Source organism: Cyprinodon variegatus, unplaced genomic scaffold (genome assembly GCF_000732505.1).
Source record: "Cyprinodon variegatus isolate N-32 unplaced genomic scaffold, C_variegatus-1.0 Scaffold125, whole genome shotgun sequence".
NCBI classification, from domain to species: domain Eukaryota; kingdom Metazoa; phylum Chordata; class Actinopteri; order Cyprinodontiformes; family Cyprinodontidae; genus Cyprinodon; species Cyprinodon variegatus.
The window spans coordinates 47,099-64,437 of record NW_015150578.1 but is presented as its reverse complement, the minus strand read 5'-3'; the positions used below and the strand labels follow the sequence as shown (position 1 = coordinate 64,437).

General features: G+C 40.5%; 1 protein-coding gene across 1 annotated transcript in view; it reads right to left on the bottom strand.

The window, feature by feature from the left end:
• LOC107085457 (transcriptional activator GLI3-like) overlaps positions 1-17,339 on the bottom strand; it is a 127,603-nt gene that overhangs the window by 89,204 nt on the left and 21,060 nt on the right. Inside the window, exon 2 of the mRNA XM_015375771.1 lies at positions 12,015-12,188. Coding sequence (XP_015231257.1) covers positions 12,015-12,147 — 133 coding nt within the window. The 5' untranslated portion in view covers positions 12,148-12,188. The remainder of the gene's footprint in view (positions 1-12,014; positions 12,189-17,339) is intronic.

Sequence of the window (17,339 nt, the reverse complement as noted above, 5' to 3'; positions counted from 1 at the left end):
TCACACCCTCCATTCTCTCAGGCCTTCTCCCAGTTCCCATGTATTTCCCAAATCTCCTTCCATCTCCCCCCCTTATCCGTCTCCTTCAAATTCCCTTCCCTATCAGCCTCCGCTACCTCCCTACATCTTTACCTCTCCCTCCCCTTTGAGTCGCAGAGGGACTGTTGGACTTGCACAGCTCCACGCTGAGCTGCTCCAGAGCCAAGCCAGAACAAAGAGCCCATTGAGCCGAGCAGAGACATATAATGTGGGCCGCCTCTGACTGGGCTGAAGATGAAGTCATGAGGTCGCCCAACAGTTAATAACACCGGTCCATCCTGCAGCTGCGACAAGTGAGCGAGTCGCGGGAAACTGGTGAAAAACTACGCATCTGCATGCATGTGTGATGGAGTTTCTGCAGCCTGTAATGTTTGTGTACATATCTGGGACTGTGTGGATGAATAAAAAGCTTTTAGGAGCGTAATGAGATACTCCATAACGCTCAAAAATGCTCTCAATCATTTTTTAAATACCACAGAGGAAAAACAAAACCGTAGAAGAATTGCGCTTCTTGTTCTGGCTTCGCTCCAGCTGTGATGAAAAACTCCCACCCCACCTCCTCTCTCTATTCCTCATTGGAGCCTGTCTGGCGCAAAGTCTGACATGAGACACATCTCGCCGGCTCCAGAGCTGTCGCTGCAAGGCCCCAGACTCCGAACATCATTAGACTCACAGCTCCAGGTGAGATCAGGCGGCCTCACAAACGCAAAGAGGGGCGTGGGTGTAATTGTGCAAAAGCAAGCATGTGGAAAGATTTGGTCCGGGCGCTAATCTGAGTGGCTGTGGCCCATTAAAATGCCTTTACAGGACCACTTGCTCATTGAGAGGCCTCCGGGCTAAGTTGTCCTCAGGACAGGAGGAGGAGGAGGGAGCGAATAATGAAAGACAACTATGCAATTAACATTAGAAGGACTTGCTCAAGTTCAAATTGCACAGCCCATGTGCTGTAAGCAACAGACATTTGTTTCCCCCTGAGTGGAGCTTTCCTTTGCTGCACATCTGAGTTCAATTCTCCACATGCCCTCGCTCTGAAAATCAATTCCTCCTCCTCCTTCTCCTCTGTTCTCTTCCTCCAGCTCTGAGCACAGACCAGGATGAGAGGATTACACTGTCCCTCCCAAGATCTGAAAGAGACAACAAATGGTTCTTATCAACAGACACCCCTCTGCTCTGCCATCGAAGAAGGACCCTTAAAAAACTGGCCGAGAACATGTACTGTATCTGGGCTCCGTTCTCTGAGCTCCTGCAGCCCTGTTCTGCACTTAAAGCCCAGGCTATCTACAAAAGCCCTGGGAGAATACTAGCACCACACCAGAGGGTGGGAAGAGGTGGAAGAGAGGGGAGAGTTGCTCCTTCTCAACCTCTGCTTCTAATCAATCACCAGAAATCACTGCCGTGGTTTATGGCCTTTGATCCTGGCTCCTCTTTCACACTGTGAGGGAGAGAGTTGTGAGGGGAAAGGGAAGAGGGAACAGAGGGAGCGGTGAACGGGGTGAGAGTTAAGGCCTGCGGGGGTTGTGGAGGTCAGGGGAGAGAGATTAAGGAGCAAAGGGCCTTTTGCTTCTTCAAATATGAAAGCACGTCTTGTATTAATCCAGTTGGTTTGACCTGAAACATATAGCCTGCTTAGGGTAGAAAACACATTTGAAATTAGTGCTGCTTGATATTATGGAAGACTTGAAACTTTGGTGTAAATGTTTGATTTTATGATGATGCATTTTGCAAATAACCAACATTTTGTTCACTAATTTTTTTTTTTTTTTGTGCATCCTCAGATTGTCCCTTCAATCTCACTGACCTGTAGGTTCTTGTTTACTTCAACAGAAAACCTCCACCCAAGCAGTCACATATCATTTATCATTGCCAAGAGTTACATACTACACATAGTGCTTTTACCTCTTATCAAATTATTGACACTCTTGATTCCTATAATTTGCATATTTTACAAAAGTCCATTTAGAATTCATATTGGAATCAGTTTATCTGAATGCAAGATTATTATAAGACTATTTATTTGGCTTGTTCGTTTACAGCAATTTGTCTTTATTGAGAAAACTTTAATGAAGGACTTCATGTGGATATGTTATGGATCCGGTTTTGCAAAATTTGGTAATGTTCTTACGTTTATATTATATCCTTAGAATGTCCTAAATTAAGTTATTTTAATTTTTCTTTCTTTTCTTTTACTATGAAGAAATTTTTCCCAGTTAGTTTATTTTGTTGTTTTTGCTTTTTTTGTGTTTGATACCTTTTTAAAATGGCCAATATTACATTTTGCTTGTTAATTTGCCTCTTATTTTGGCACTTTACATAAAATCGTGTGAAGTAAAACATTCTGAATGGGTTTGTATATATTTTGACTAAAAGTCATAGAAAAAAATGAAGGACCTCTTTGGTGCTTGGTTGATTCAACTGATTAATTGTTCATAATCAAGTCAGACCAACTCTGTAAAACATATTTTTGGTGGTTTGCTGCTCTGGTTAACAAGATGCCAAGCTTGAAAGACATCAGCAATGACCAAAACTATGTAAAGAATGAAAGACTATTTACAAGCTGAATCCCATTAACTTCTTATTTAACAATTAATTTCAAATATGTTAAATGTAAAGGTTATTTATGGGTTGTTTGCTCGAAAAAGCCTCTTTGTTTCTTGTAAAGTTGGCAGAAAGGCCAAAGCAATACCGAAACAAAGTCATTGAGATAAAAAGAAAAAAGTTGAGATGTTTGGCCATTTTCCACAGCAACATATCTGGATGAAAAACAAAATATCAACAAAAACACCCCAAATAGTCACCAAGGTGGTGGAAAGCTGATAATTTGGGATTGTTTTGAATCTACAGAACAAGTCCACTTGATAAAGAAAGCTAATTTGGTCATAAATCGGCTTCTTTCAAGTGAAACCTGACGTCTACAGTTAAAATCACCTGGTCTTTAGACATTGACACAACATGTTTAGAAATGTCAGCAGATGTTTCAGAAGCTCCACCCAGAATTAATTAATTAACACCTGGTGGCCTAAAAATAGAAACTCAGCCCTGATTGACAGCTACTAGTTTTGAAAAGCGCTCATCTTGACTCCCGACTATCTGTAATATTTTGCTGTTCTAGAGAGTTGAGTAGATTCTTACTTATTGAACTATTCAAATCTACTTGCTGTCAAAGCTGGAAGGCCAATCAACTATTCATGTGTTGGCAAGTGGTTTTTAAGTGCCAGCAGGTGTTTCATCGAGCCCTAGTGCCGCTATCCTTTCTTGAATGGCATCTTCTTTAATGTCTGCTGCCTTTTATTAACATGCATTGACTGAATAAAAACCACACCACAATTTAACCATAATTCATCCATGTATACATCCATCCATTTTCCATCACGCTTATCCCATATGGGGTCGTGAGGGGTGCTGGGGCCTACCTCCAGCTGTCTACGGGTGAGAGGCGGGGTACACCCGGGACAGGTCGCCAGTCCATCGCAGGACAACACAGAGACAAACAGGACAAAGAACCTTTCACGCACACAATCGCACCTAAGGAGAATTTAGAGAAGCCAATTAACCTAACAGTTATGTTTTTGGACTGTGGGAGGAAGCCGGAGTACCCGGAGAGAACCCACGCATGCTCAGGGAAGAACATGCAAACTCCATGTAGAAAGACCCTGAGCCAGGAATCGAATCCAGAACCTTCTTGCTGAAAAGAGAAGTTCATGGTAGAACAAAGTAAATGGCTGGGTCATCTGTCCAACAACTAAGGTTTGATCCAAACAGGGTCATCAACAGAACAAATATCAAAAAAAAAAAAAAAACTGACACTGATAGCAAAGCTCCTCAGTGTGGAAGAAGATGCACCGGTATTTACAATGATGGATTAAACAAGGAACCAAACTAAAGGCTTTTATTGAATCCAATCAAAAGCAGGAATATATTTTCACCTCAGCAAAAAAAAGATTATGTCCAAACAATCTTAGCATATTTCTATTCATATGTACTAAAGGTTATTTAGGTCAACAACAGACATGAAAAGAGTCCCAGAAATGTGGCTTCATCCTCTCTGTCCATTCAGCAAAGAACCCCACTAGTAGTAAGAAGCTGAGGGCGATTGAAGACAACAGGGAGGACACAGAGAAAAAGACAACACAATAAATCCTCCAGGCAGGATCAGGACACTCCTGCTTTGTGTCTCCTGGTGGGAGGGAAGCTACTGATGCATCCCAACAAATGGTCAGGATGGTAGAATAATGAACTGCTGTTTCCCTGCTTTATTGGTTTATGGGTTTATGGGGCCATTGGTTGGCCCTGAGCCTCTGTGAGGGCAGCAGGATGCAAACCAGCAGATCCAAGGGCAACAGGATGCTAGATTGTGTGGTGTAGAGGGTAGTTGTAGTGTCTGACCTAAGTGACCTTAGACCCTTTAGGAATTACTGTTGTTAGTCTAAGATTTCCCCTCAAACACCTTTGAAGACCCTTTACAAATTAAAACCATTTTTTTATTTCCACCCCCTGGATTCAGATGTCAACTCCATTATCGTCATAAAACAAAGTCCGACTTAATCAACCAAGAGTATCTTCACCATGACAGACCTAGACTCCGTCTATATTAACACAGACCAGAATTACCCCCAATTCACCATTGCATTTCTAATACAATCCTTGTCATCAGTTGTAAACATAACGGCAATAAACTTACTGTCTCAAGCAACTAGTCACTAGAGCGTGCAGTGCACTGCCACTATCTGTGCAACACTCCCCAATGCAGGATGAGTTTGTACCCCTTCTCTTCCTATTCCAAAAGAATAAGGCTAATTATCTCCCCCCCTGCAGGAATTTATAACAAGAAATGTAGCTAAATGTCTAACTAAAATATTAAATGAGTGCTGTTTGCATTATGTATATATTTAAAAAAAAAACTCTGCTTGAACTGTAACAACACCTGAGTCTCCAATGCCAAACAACCTCCATCATCGGCGACAAGCAAAGCCACACATCTACACCAGAGGATTCATCAATGAACACATAACACGGGTTCGATGACAATGGGAGCCCTGGCAGAGTAGAAACCCGAAACTGGAAAAAGAAACTCAGCTTTGTCCGAAAATGAAGATTCAGCTAAATGAAGATAAGAAAACACTGATGAATTAACTTAGATCTTGCAGGATTGTGTGGACATTAATGTTTATCTTCTGCATTCAAGAGACTAGAAGTGGCTTACACATATTATACAATACATTTATTGGTTTGGATTTCATCTATAAGTTTATGGTTATGGATTGTTTCTATTCAATGAACAATAACATTGTTAATTTCCTTTCAAAACAGCTCAAAGACCATCAAAAGTATTTTCAACAATGAGGTGTGATTATTAGAATTATGAATCTATTCTGTAAGGCTGGGTAGATGCAAAAAAAACAGGTATATATTTAATTTAGAAATGTAACTTAATACTGCAGCCAAACATGTCCTACAACAAGTAGGCAGAGCACTGAGCAATAAAGAGCAAATGTGTAATTTCACCATAGCTAAGCTCTGGCGGCATCTCCATGGTCTGCAGAAGTCTTCAGGCAAGTGGCTTATGTGCATCTTCCAGCGGCGAAGGAGCAAAGGGGCCCCGCCAGGCGGATCTGGGCAGGCGGAAGGGCGCCAGACATGAGAGGCTAGGCAGGGCTGGAGTTGAGCTGGCCAGCTGAGGCTCCCCCTCCGCCCTGCGTGGCAGCAAGGCTAAGCTAATCCTGTGCCTCAGGCCCTGAGAGGTGGCTCTGCCAAAGTCTGTCTCCCTGCTGCTGCAGGAAATTGCCTTCAGTGCAGAGGTCCATGAAATGACCATGGCTCCACAGTGAAGTAGGAGCCCATGAGGGGAGTTTGCAATCTCTAATCTAACAGGTAGCTTCTGCTACACAGTACAGAACTATTCAAACTTTTCTACTTCTTCACATTTTTTAATCACAGACTTTAGTGCAATGGCTTTTTATGGGCGATGTTCATTTGCATTTCACCCCACATCAGTTACAACTTTGCAAGACTCTGGTTTGCAAAATTATTACTTTAAGTCTAAAAGTTAAACGGAGTAAGATTAGATGGAGAGTGCCTTTAATTGTAAATTGTTTGAAGTTGTCCCACTGATTCCAAATGTTATTCGGGTCCAGACTTGCAGCTCTTTCTGTGTGTTTATGGGCTCTGTCTTGCTGAACTTCTGCATCAGTCTCAAATATTTGTGATCCTTTTAGCAAGCCTGTTTTCTCATTAACTGTGACCTGCCTTTATCTCTCTGTTGAAGAGAAGCATCCTCACAGCATGAAGCTGCCACTACCATGTTTTACTGTTAAGATTGTGGGTTCGGTAATACCTTTTTTCTATTCAAAACACATTTTATAAACACATTAAATAAAAACACATTAAATTTTATGACTAACACAGAGTTTACTGTTTTTAATTTGCATTATCACTAATTCACTCACATAGTCGTTAATTCTCAGCAAACTTTAAAGATATATTTTTCTAAAAAATATTATGTCTGCACCATAAACAGGTCTTTTGGCTGTAAAAGCCTGTTTCCTACTCTGAGGTTTTGGGTCAGACCCTATAAAACCTCAACATTGGACTGTTTGACCCGTAGGACCAGCTGGGGTCTCCCTAAGGTCTCTTATCCATCCATCAGTTCTCACTCATTAGCCCCAAAAGGAACACTAGAGTAACATGAGGGGGACCTTGCCTTCCTCTCTGGTCCCCCATTAATAGAGTTCACATAGAGATAAAATGTTTTTTTGCAAGGAAAATATGTAAAATAACCAAAATCCTTACTTCGAATTTTTTATATATATATTTCCACATTTTACTTACATTTTAGCTCTATTATTTAGGTGAGGAGAGCCATTAGGAACTAAAATGTGGAGAGCAAAGGTGGCAACATGAAGAGGGAGGAGGAGATGAGGCAGGACATAGTGCAGAAACAGTTGATTATGAGCCCCATCAAGTGATCAATGATTTCATTAATAAGACGGATCATGGGGCTGTCATCACCATGACACAGGCTGAGGGATGATCTGTTCCCAAAGCTTCATTTGAACCCCCCTCAACCTGCCTCCCCGCTCCCTCCCTCACTGTCCTCTCAATGCAGCCAACAACAAGAGAACGCAAGGGGGGAAAATAGAAGGTAAAGGGAGCAGAGAGGGGGAAGTTAGTCATGAGAAAGGGAGGGAGGGAATGGATGGGAAGGGGGAGAGGAAGGAGGAAGAAAAGTGAAAATCCATTTTGAAACCCATTTTCAATTAGGGGTCCACAAGCTGTTATCACAGGTGTCCCAGAATGGGGGCCCGTAAGTGAAAATGTCTCCTATCCGTTTCTGAAATGAAACCTTATCTGGGAGGCACAAAGATGGCGGGGACAGCGTATCTGTAAATTACTTTCCATCCCCGCTGTTAACGGGAACTTTATTTCTGTCAGATGACATTCCCCTCTATTTACTGTTGATCATTTAAATGGCTGCCTAAAAGGACGGTGGGCCCTCGGCCTTCCTCTATCTAACCCCCTTTCCCTCCCCTCCTTGTACCTCTTTTGAAGAGATTTTTTTCAATGTATTCATGTGCTTCTTTTTCCCCCCTTAAACACTTTAGCCATGCTATGTATTTGCTTAGGGATTTCTATAGTAACATAAGGCCCTAAACAAGATGCACCTCAGAAGCTAATATGTTTGCGTCTGAGATTCTTCGCCTTGCTATTTTTTAGCACACAAAAAACAATAAAACTGAAATAAACTTAAACTTAGAAATGAAGCAGCTGGGGAAAGTATTAGAGCTTGATCTTTCCTGAAGTCTGAACTGATCAAAAATAATGATTAAGTGCTTCCAGTTTGCATCTGCAATAAAAGCTTTGATCAAATATCTGACCAGTCAGTGAAACTACCATATTATTACCATGGTACCCTGACAACAAAGCTCTTCCGTGTGGATGATGTTACTGAAACAAAAATGAAAGTTAGCTATTTATCGAATACATTTTTTAAAAGTTTCAGAACAAAATAAGAGGACTATGGAGACTGTGGCAGACAACAAACCCGATGTAAAGAACCTCTAGCACCCTTTCCTCTGCATTATATTTGGTCCAAAAGAAAGTGAAAGAGCCCAAGGGAATAAGGGGAAGGCTGAACTGGGATGGAAGGCTACCCCTCACAACATCTGTCTGTAATGGAACATGTGTTAGAAAGATTGGCAAACTTTTAAAATCTCTGATAATAGGATTTAAAGCTCTAAATTTGCATTAGAGGAAACTTAACAACTGTTTAATTAGCTAATTGGGTCTTAAAAATTAACATTCAACCTATTTAACTCTAAATGGAGTATTTGCAACTATACAGAATTTGACACTAATATGAGTAAAATTAACTCTGAAGATCTGACACTAGCTGTAGAGCAAATTTTACACTCATTTGGAGTGGGACCAAATGTTATCTAAAACCGTTATATTCAACTCTTTAGGTGTTGAAGTAATATTTGTTGTTTTTTTGTCTTTTTTTACTCTATATTAGTATTTTCAGGCAATCAGAGTTTTATTCCAGACCTAGTGATCCTTCCTACGTGTCTCTTCCCCCTTGCTTTTTGGCGTCTTCATTTATGGTAACTGAATATAAAAGGTCACCAGTGCCAGAAAGTATTCATACTTCCAAAATATAAAACAGAATTAGCTTAAAATCATCAATTAACAAAACATTTATACTTGCAAGATTGTTTATAAGGATCTGTGCTTAAAACGTTCCCCTCTCAGTTTGTGTAACACTGACATGATAACAACGATAAACTATATCCCAACGTCAAACATTATTTGGCCAATTTACAGAACTGAACAAAGAGTCGGCAGAATTTGTGGTCCACCTGCTTGCTGAATGATGAGAACTGTAGGGGAGAGTTTCTCCCCCTACCAAAAAAAAAGAAATGTCCTAAAGAGCCCCAATCACAGCACTGTCGTGGCCTGGTCGGCTCCTTTGAGCTGTCAATAGAGAAGGAGGAGGAGGGGGGCTGTAGAGATGATTGGCACACAGGATGAAGCCACTATTTATCCAACCATGTGGGAACTCTGTCTCAGAACTCAATGATTACTCAACCTGAAAAAAGAATTAATGTAAAAGAAAACAGGGAAAAGCAAAGAAAAGTGAACTGATCCAAGAAAAGTAACATCTGCTTAGGAGCAATTCCAAATACCAAGCATCAAAATCCATCCCCCAACCTGCCTATTTTACAGTTATTTTCCAAGTTTTGCAACTTCTGGTACTGCCAGGCACAGTGAATGAGCCTCTTCTTGGCTGAGATCAGGGAGGAAACTCAAACTAGACACCAGTGTTCCACAGATGCTTACAATTACCTTTTGTTTGGACGGAGGCAGCGGGGTAGGGGATCCGAGGGTTAAAGTTGAGGCCAGTGTAGGGTTTCACCTGATAAGAGGTGGGGGCGTCTCATTTGGGAATGTGCAGTAATTATAACCCCACAAAGAATGTGTAAGCAATATTGTGATTTTGGACAAAGATTAAGATCTAAAAAAGGGACAATTCTTTGCTGATAAGTATGATTTTCTACCCAGCAAAGGCTTTAGGGGACTACTGTACATTTAAGGAGTGACACTGGATCATTCAATACTGCAGACTCCCTTCTTGGAGCTTTTGAGACAAACCGTGTGCCGTTTGGAGCCATAATTAAAAGGACATTACTAAGAAAAATCTACAATCAAGGAGCCAAATTGCAGCCATGCTTTTTCCACAACTAACTTTTCTTCCATGCTGTCCCGTTAATGAATAAAACAGCACCGGCCATCTGGGAGTGGGTAAGAGTGAACGCGTTCCCAGGATGCTTCAGGATGCATTACCTTACCCACTTCCTGTGATAAGTCCCATCTGGAGGCAGAGAAACAGCAACTTATTTACTCATTCCTGGATTGCTGTTTCCCCCTCTCATACATCCATGGGTGGACGCCAGTAAGTGAGAAAACTCTCGGTCAAGCCTCGATTTCCAACTCCTGCAGCATGTTCTCCATATCAAAAACCTTCCAAATCCTCTCTCAACTAATGAGCACAGCTGCAGCTTAGGATGTGGTGATCTCAACCCTGGTATTGTTATGACTCTGGCTTGATCCTCTACGGCTTTCCACAAAATTTGCTATTTAATACTTCACTTTACAGCCAAAGATTTTAAAATGAAGCCAGAATGACGACAGGCTTAATAAAGCTTGTGCCCTTTTAATGGCATGTGTTGAAGACTTTGCTGTGCAAACATACCAAAGCTGCTACCAAGTGTTGTGCGAGAACTATGAAAACCAAACAAAGAAATATATCTACACGTGTCCTTTGATGGTGTATTTGTGTTCGTCATTACATAAATGAGCATATGATACTTTGTACCAACCAGTGATTGAGTTAGGCTAAACTGGTTAAGGTCAAAGACTTAAAAAAATGTTGGAAAAAAATGTTTCTCAAAAGACAGTAATTTATTCCACTCACAATACTCCTGGCTCTGTCTGTTTAACTTTTGGTCCTTTCAAACAAGCCATTGACAGAGCTATTGCTGCCCCTAACTTGATGGTCTCTCATTGTTTTGAAAACACTAGTATTTTTAGATGTCTGTCTTTCTTGAAAGATGACATTGACAGAGCTGCTGTATAAATGCACTACTGAAAATTGTTTATCAGTGTCTCTTTATTGTATAGTGACAATGACAGAACTACTGTTTTAATGTACCTCTCCTTGTCTCTTTACCATAGGAAGTCCTACCAAGCAAATGCCTTTCCTTTTCTGAATAATGCTACTAACCGAGCTGTTTTGCTTAATCATAAAAACATAAAAATTTATTTTGGCTTAGTACCTTGCTGTTTAGCAGTGTCTCTTGTGTGGATGGACCCATTCATACAGCTATTTTAAACGATAACATTTCTTACTCTTTGTTTTTCTTTGTTATTGAAAGTACTGCCGGGCATAGTGTTATTGTAACTTCCGAGAAGGTGTTTCTTTTCAATTTCACTAGAGTCTTCGTCAGAATGGCCATCCCGGAGAGAAATATCAGCTGTGCTGCTGCCATCAACGCCTTTTTCTATAGATGTTGGAGCTTGGCATGTTTTTTCAGTGTAGTCCTGTTTCTCTTACTGTGACTAACTGTATGTGCTCTCTTTCATCCTCTGACATGGGAGCTGGCCCAGAGCTCGTCTACCTGGCTATGTGTTTTCTAGACGGGGCTGCCTGTGGAGCTGGTTGACAGTTGCCTTTTTTATGTCTGGTTCTTTCTGTATGTCTACTTCTGTTTCCTTGAACCCCAGTCGGCCTTGGAAGATGGCCGCTCACCTTGAGTCTGGTTCTGCTTGAGGTTTCTTCCTGTTAAAAGGGAGTTTTTACTCTACACTGTCGCTATAAGCATGCTTGGTGTGAGGAATTGCTGTCCAGTCAATGAGTGAGCTTGTTTTCCATAGAGAGAAAATTTGAACCAATCTGACTGTATGATCTGGTTGATTTGTCTCTTTAAAGTGCCTTGAGTTGACATGTCTTGGGAATTGGTGCTATATAAATAAACTGATTTGAATGAGAAATCGCTGAAAAATCTGCAAATTGCTGCACTGGTTATGAGTTATTTCTTTTCAGACAGAAATAAAATTATGAAATAAAAACCCTAAAACAACCATGTTAACCATGCTCGAGCACTGCCTATAGTTCAGTAATATCTGTTCAAATATTACCCAAGTTTGGAGTTGGAAACACAACATTGCATGAGTAATCCTGCAACATATCTGCATAGATGAATAAACCTTTAAAATATAAGCAAATATTGTCATTTTGGAACGATTAATAAAATAAATAAACACTAATCCCAAACAGATTCAAAACAGTATAAAGTAATCTAAGCTGCCACTAAGTTCTTTTTCAACAACTGGTGGGATAAAACTTTTTTGTGAGCTGCAACCCTTAATTCTGACAAAAAACTATAAATGAGTTTCAGTATGAGGTTAGAGGCAAGATGTACCGTTTGAGGTGGTGCTTGAAGCCACAGCTTTCTCACTGATGTCAGTGCGTGCCGACGAGCCCTTCGTAGCCACGATGGTCTCCACCCTCTTTTTCTTCTCAGCTGCTGAACTGGCCTGGGACTGGGTTTCCATGGCAATTGCTCATTCCTCAGGACCTCATGGAGACAGCGTAACTGAGGAAGGTGAATATAACAGGATGAATTAGCACAAATCCCCTTTGAGAGTATTTTTAAGCATTAACTGAAATGATATGATTCCTGACAGTCTATGTTTGACGTATGTGTAAGGTGAGTTCACACCCAATGTGAATAGCAAATATAAAGTAAGTCCTTTTACATGTTATCTCTATGTAGAGGCACCTTCAGGAGTAAAGTGGCACCAAATGCCATGACTAAGTGTAAAGGAGACAAGGCTGTTTTAGATGAAAATGGAAGACACTCTGTGCACGGCCTCTTGCTCTGCACTGCTGCTGCTTGGCCATTTGCTGAGTCCTGGTAAGTGTGTCTATGTTAACTGGGCCATGTAGCCATTAAAGGCCTGACAGTAGCAGTCTTCTGGTAGATTCTCAAATATTTTTTTACTAATTAATCTGATGGTATTTCAATTAGTTTCCGACGACGTGAACTCTGAACAGGGTGTTTAATAGAGAAACTGGCCCATAGCATCATAGAGCTTCTACCATACTTATCAGAGGGTAAGGAATGTATTTCCGCACTCATTCTTTGTTTTACAGCAAACACACATGAACTGTTTAGTGGAAAGGCTCCCTCAGAGTCATTTCAAGGAACTCAACATATTATCTTTTATAATGGTAAGACATAAGTCATAAATCAACACATTTGACATTTCTGCATGGAGTGTCCTGTTGTCTCTCCCATTAAGATGAGTAGTAATAACAAAAGTGTTTCATCTCATATCTAATATCCAAGAAAACAAAAGATTAATTAAAAATGGAATCTTAAAGTGGTCACCAGGGGAGCTAGAAATGCTATCTAAAAAAATCTGCCACTTAAATATGACATTTAACTTCTTGTCAGTTTAACATTTGCATTCTATTAATGCTGAAATAATTTCTCCTTTAGACCCAAAGTCATAGACATGGTGAACTTTTAACTTTAACCTGTTTGACTCTGATCTACTTCTGGATCAACCCTAGTAAAATATACAGATCTTCGCTCCTCTTATTTTTCAGCTGAACCTCTGACTTTTATATAAAAAAAAAAAGAAAAGAAAAAAAACAATGGCTCAATAAAGAGAGCAAGGCAGGAGAGCCCGACAAGGTTTTCTATCTGCGAATAAATGTAAAGGCAGCTTGTGGATACACTGATAATCCCACTTCAGCACTCTTTCCAAAGAGAGAAAGGCGAAACCTTTAGGGGATACCACAGACAGAGAAACACTCAGAGTCCTGAAAAAAAACAAGGCTTGTTTGAAGGCCCCATTGGGAATATCATGGTGCCGGGCAATTTTTCTTTTAAAGAATAAAGGTGGTTCAAGTTAATACTGTCTGTGGGTTTAAGAGGGGGTTCAGCCAAAAGTCTAGCAGACATGTTGCTCAGTTCAGCACCTCAGCGGTTGTCTACAAGCTCAGATCTATCTAGGTCATGTAGGTCCTGTGATTACGGATGGCGATACAACCAACCACTCATTTAGCCAAAGTACAGGACACACAGCACAAAGTAGAGGACAGACTCCATAACTGGTGGAAATATTTAGTCTAACAAGCATTTTCTTTACAATAAAGACAAGCTAATTATCCCCCTCTACTATTTATTTTTCCCTGCACTCCATAAACATGTTGGCATAAAAAGGTAGTAAACTTAGGTAGAATGCAAAAAGAACAGCACGGGTGAGCCTAAAAGAAGTAGGGGGCGGTGATTTCTTTCCAACTCCCAAAGGAAGGGAGGCAAAGGGGGAAGTGTTGAGGGGTAAACTTCAGACAAACACTGTGAGCTTTGTTTGTTTCTTCCCAACCCCCTGAAAAACCACAGTCTGTCATCCGTTCTGACCCGAAAACAACATCTGTAAGCAATTGCTTACAAAAGAGAGGGAGAAAAAGAGGAGGGAAAAAAATAACACAACGCAATTACACCACTACCAATCAAAACAGAATTAAACGAGGGCTTGTCCTCTAATCGCTCCCGCATGCATACATGTGTAGGAGCCGTCCCCGAACTGGAGACATTTGTTCTTCGGCATGCTCAGATATCATCTCAGTTCACTTCTTGGTATGTGTCCCAAGTAAGTGGTGGACACTGAAAAAATAATAGATTGGTAAATACAACGGTCAGGATTGGGGATTGAAGTGAAGTGGGGGGGGGTTCAGGCATAAGCAGGGCATTCCTCTGGTTGGCCAAACATTCAGAAGTCCAAGCAACTGAAGCGTGTCTGACGGGCCTTTTGTGCTCCGCGAGGCAGGCCACAGTTCGAGAGCAGCAATTAAAAGTGGGACCTTTTCACCCATAATCCCTCTGACCTGGATGCCCACACCCAATTCTGCAGATGTTCCCGTCTCCGCTTTCGCCTGATGTGCTGCTCATTTTTGTCTGTTTTGTTTCTTGGCTTTCCTGGAAAGCTTACTTAAATTTACCAGCTCAATGTCTCCTCCACCTGTGAACCTGATTAAACACTTTAGAGAGAGTTCCACTATGGTGAAAGAAAAACAAAGTCTGCATGATTTAGAGGTATGGGTTTTACTTAAACGCTGCTTCTATTACCATTAATGCCCCAGTAATATAACAAAAGGCATAAAAAACTGTTAGTTTGCTGCTAAAATGTTCAATTTAACCATACGATCAGATGACACGAAGCTCAAAAATCTGATATTTTGTTTCTGATCACAAAGCAGATGTAATGTGTTATTCACCTGCTGTTAGTCGCTGGACATTTCTTCTCACTCTTACAAAGAAATTCAAGCAGAAAGTTTTGCCCAACGCATTATCAAATAGGAGCTTCTATCAACTTCCTCATGTCTGTTCAACTTAGCAAAGTAAAGGTCTTACCAAGCGAACCAAGATAGGTCTGCCAGATCTTCAAGAATTGTTACAATCTCAGCTAGGATGAATGACTGCCCTAAGGCGCCGTTTAAAAAGAGGGTAAGATACTGGCTGACAACATTTGGCGAGTTCAGTTCTGTCATGGATTATGTAAAATTTCTTGATGTTTGTCAGCGTTCAGGAAAACAAATAAGTCTAGAATTTATAGGGGATAGACACCAGGCCATATGCAGGCACTCGTGAATGTTAATTCCTAAATTAAAGGTATAGTGGGGGATTTTTGAAAAGACCCACCCTCTCCACTTTGAAAAAAAAAAGCACATGCACAACCCTGTACCCGCTCCTGAGAGGAAACGCCTATTAAACGTGTGCAAGAGCATGCACAAACCCATTTCTCCTCATGCACACTCTGTTTAAAAGTTGCTCTTTAAAAGTTGTTCCAAAAGAAGATTTGCAATTTTTTCACTATTTCAGACTCACCCCTGGTAAATAAAAATGGGGATGAGCAGGTAGGACGGCCTTACGTAAACATATCACCAGAATGATTGACAATTAGGGGGACCACTTATTTTCATGATCCACCCGGAAAAAGAACATCCTCCACTATGACTTTGAGCTAAGGGCAGTTTTATATATCACTTCCAGAGCTAGTTTGTTTTACTTTAAAAAAAAAATGCAAAACTTCTTAAGGGTACTTTTAAGGCATTAAAAAAATTACAGCTTTCTCTCTCACCTAAAAAGTCTGGCATGTTCTGTGTGCGTGTCCAGGAAACTTGTTAGAGTGGTTTAGGGTTTACTTACACATTAAAGGGTTCTTTCCTTTAATGTGTATATTAAAGGAAAGAACTCTATACATTATCACATACAGTTTTAAAGTCTAAACTGCAGGAAAATAATATAGCTGCAAAAATTACAATGCCCATGAAGCTTGGACTTTGAAACTGCATATTTCCTCGAGACCAGAACTGACCAATCACTACTCAGAAAAAAAATATGCTTCATTTCAATTTGTTTATTAGTTTTTAATTTTTTTTTAGTAGCATATTAGAGACGATTTTTTCTGGAAATTGATTTCCTGGTAACAAAAATCAATAACAGAATCCATTATTCAGTGCTCTCCTTCTTCTTCATTCTTCCAGTGTTAGGATAGACTTTTGGGTGGAAGAGAGAATTATTAGAAGGAAATTTTTTAAGAACTTTGGTAAAAATGGAAAATGTATATATATGAAAAGATTACTTAAGGAAACAAAATTTTCATGTGGACCAGGCCGGAGAGAAAAGAAACACAAGGTGTTTTATCTTTATTTGTGTTTAACTGTAATCTTTCCACACAGAAAAGGCAAAAGATTAAACATGTTTAAACGCCAGAATTTCTGCTGTTCCCTTAGAAGAAAAATCTTACTTTTAAGCACATTAAGTAAATCAATTTAACATAAATTATACGCATTGGTAACAAAGGCAGAGGGTTTAAAGTCATCTGCAAATTGTAGACATCAAAGTGAAACACAAAAATAAACTTTTCCCTTTGGAAAAAAAAAGTCTTTTTATTTTCATGCAAGCTTAAATAAGTACTAATGATATCAAAAAAACTAATCACTGTTGTAGTTATTTAAAGCTCGCATCTTCACACACTTAATTCTTTGACACACATACTGTCAGAAACCTACGGACATTTGAATATAAACTCCTGAAGTGTCGTCTTAAATTTGGCAACCCCCTCCCTCATAGACGAGCTGCTGAATTTGAGTTCATTTCATTAGGACGACTGTTCAGTGTCGAGGGCCCCCCGGGGGGGGAGACTGCCAGCACGGCAGCATTCATCATCATTACATCAGCGACCACCGAGATCTGCTATCTTAGGCTTATCAGCACGGCACAAACGCACCGCAGCGCAGCGAGTTACAGGGGAGGGGAGAGATGGGAGATGTAGACGATTGAGGCAGATTGTGAGCAAAAGTGGGATAAGGAACAAAATGAATGAAGAGAGTGAGGAGTGTGCATATGTATGTGTATGCATGCATGCATCTGTGTGCACCTAACTGTGCCCCTGCATGCCTGAACATGTTTTCTTGTGTGTCCAATGTGTGTTTTGCACAATTTGCAGCTATGCCAACAATATTAAGGGCTCCTTCACAGCTGGAATGACTAAAACACTGAGGGAAAAGGGGGAGGGGGAGGAGATGGAGTCAAAGCCCTCTGGCAAGATTAGCTGAATCTAGCAATAAAAGAGAATATGCTTGCTTTGCATGTGTTTGCAACAGCAGAACTGTGACAGAAGAGTACTTAGGAAGACAGTGGAAGTGTTTGCTGGTTCTCAGAAAGTTTTAG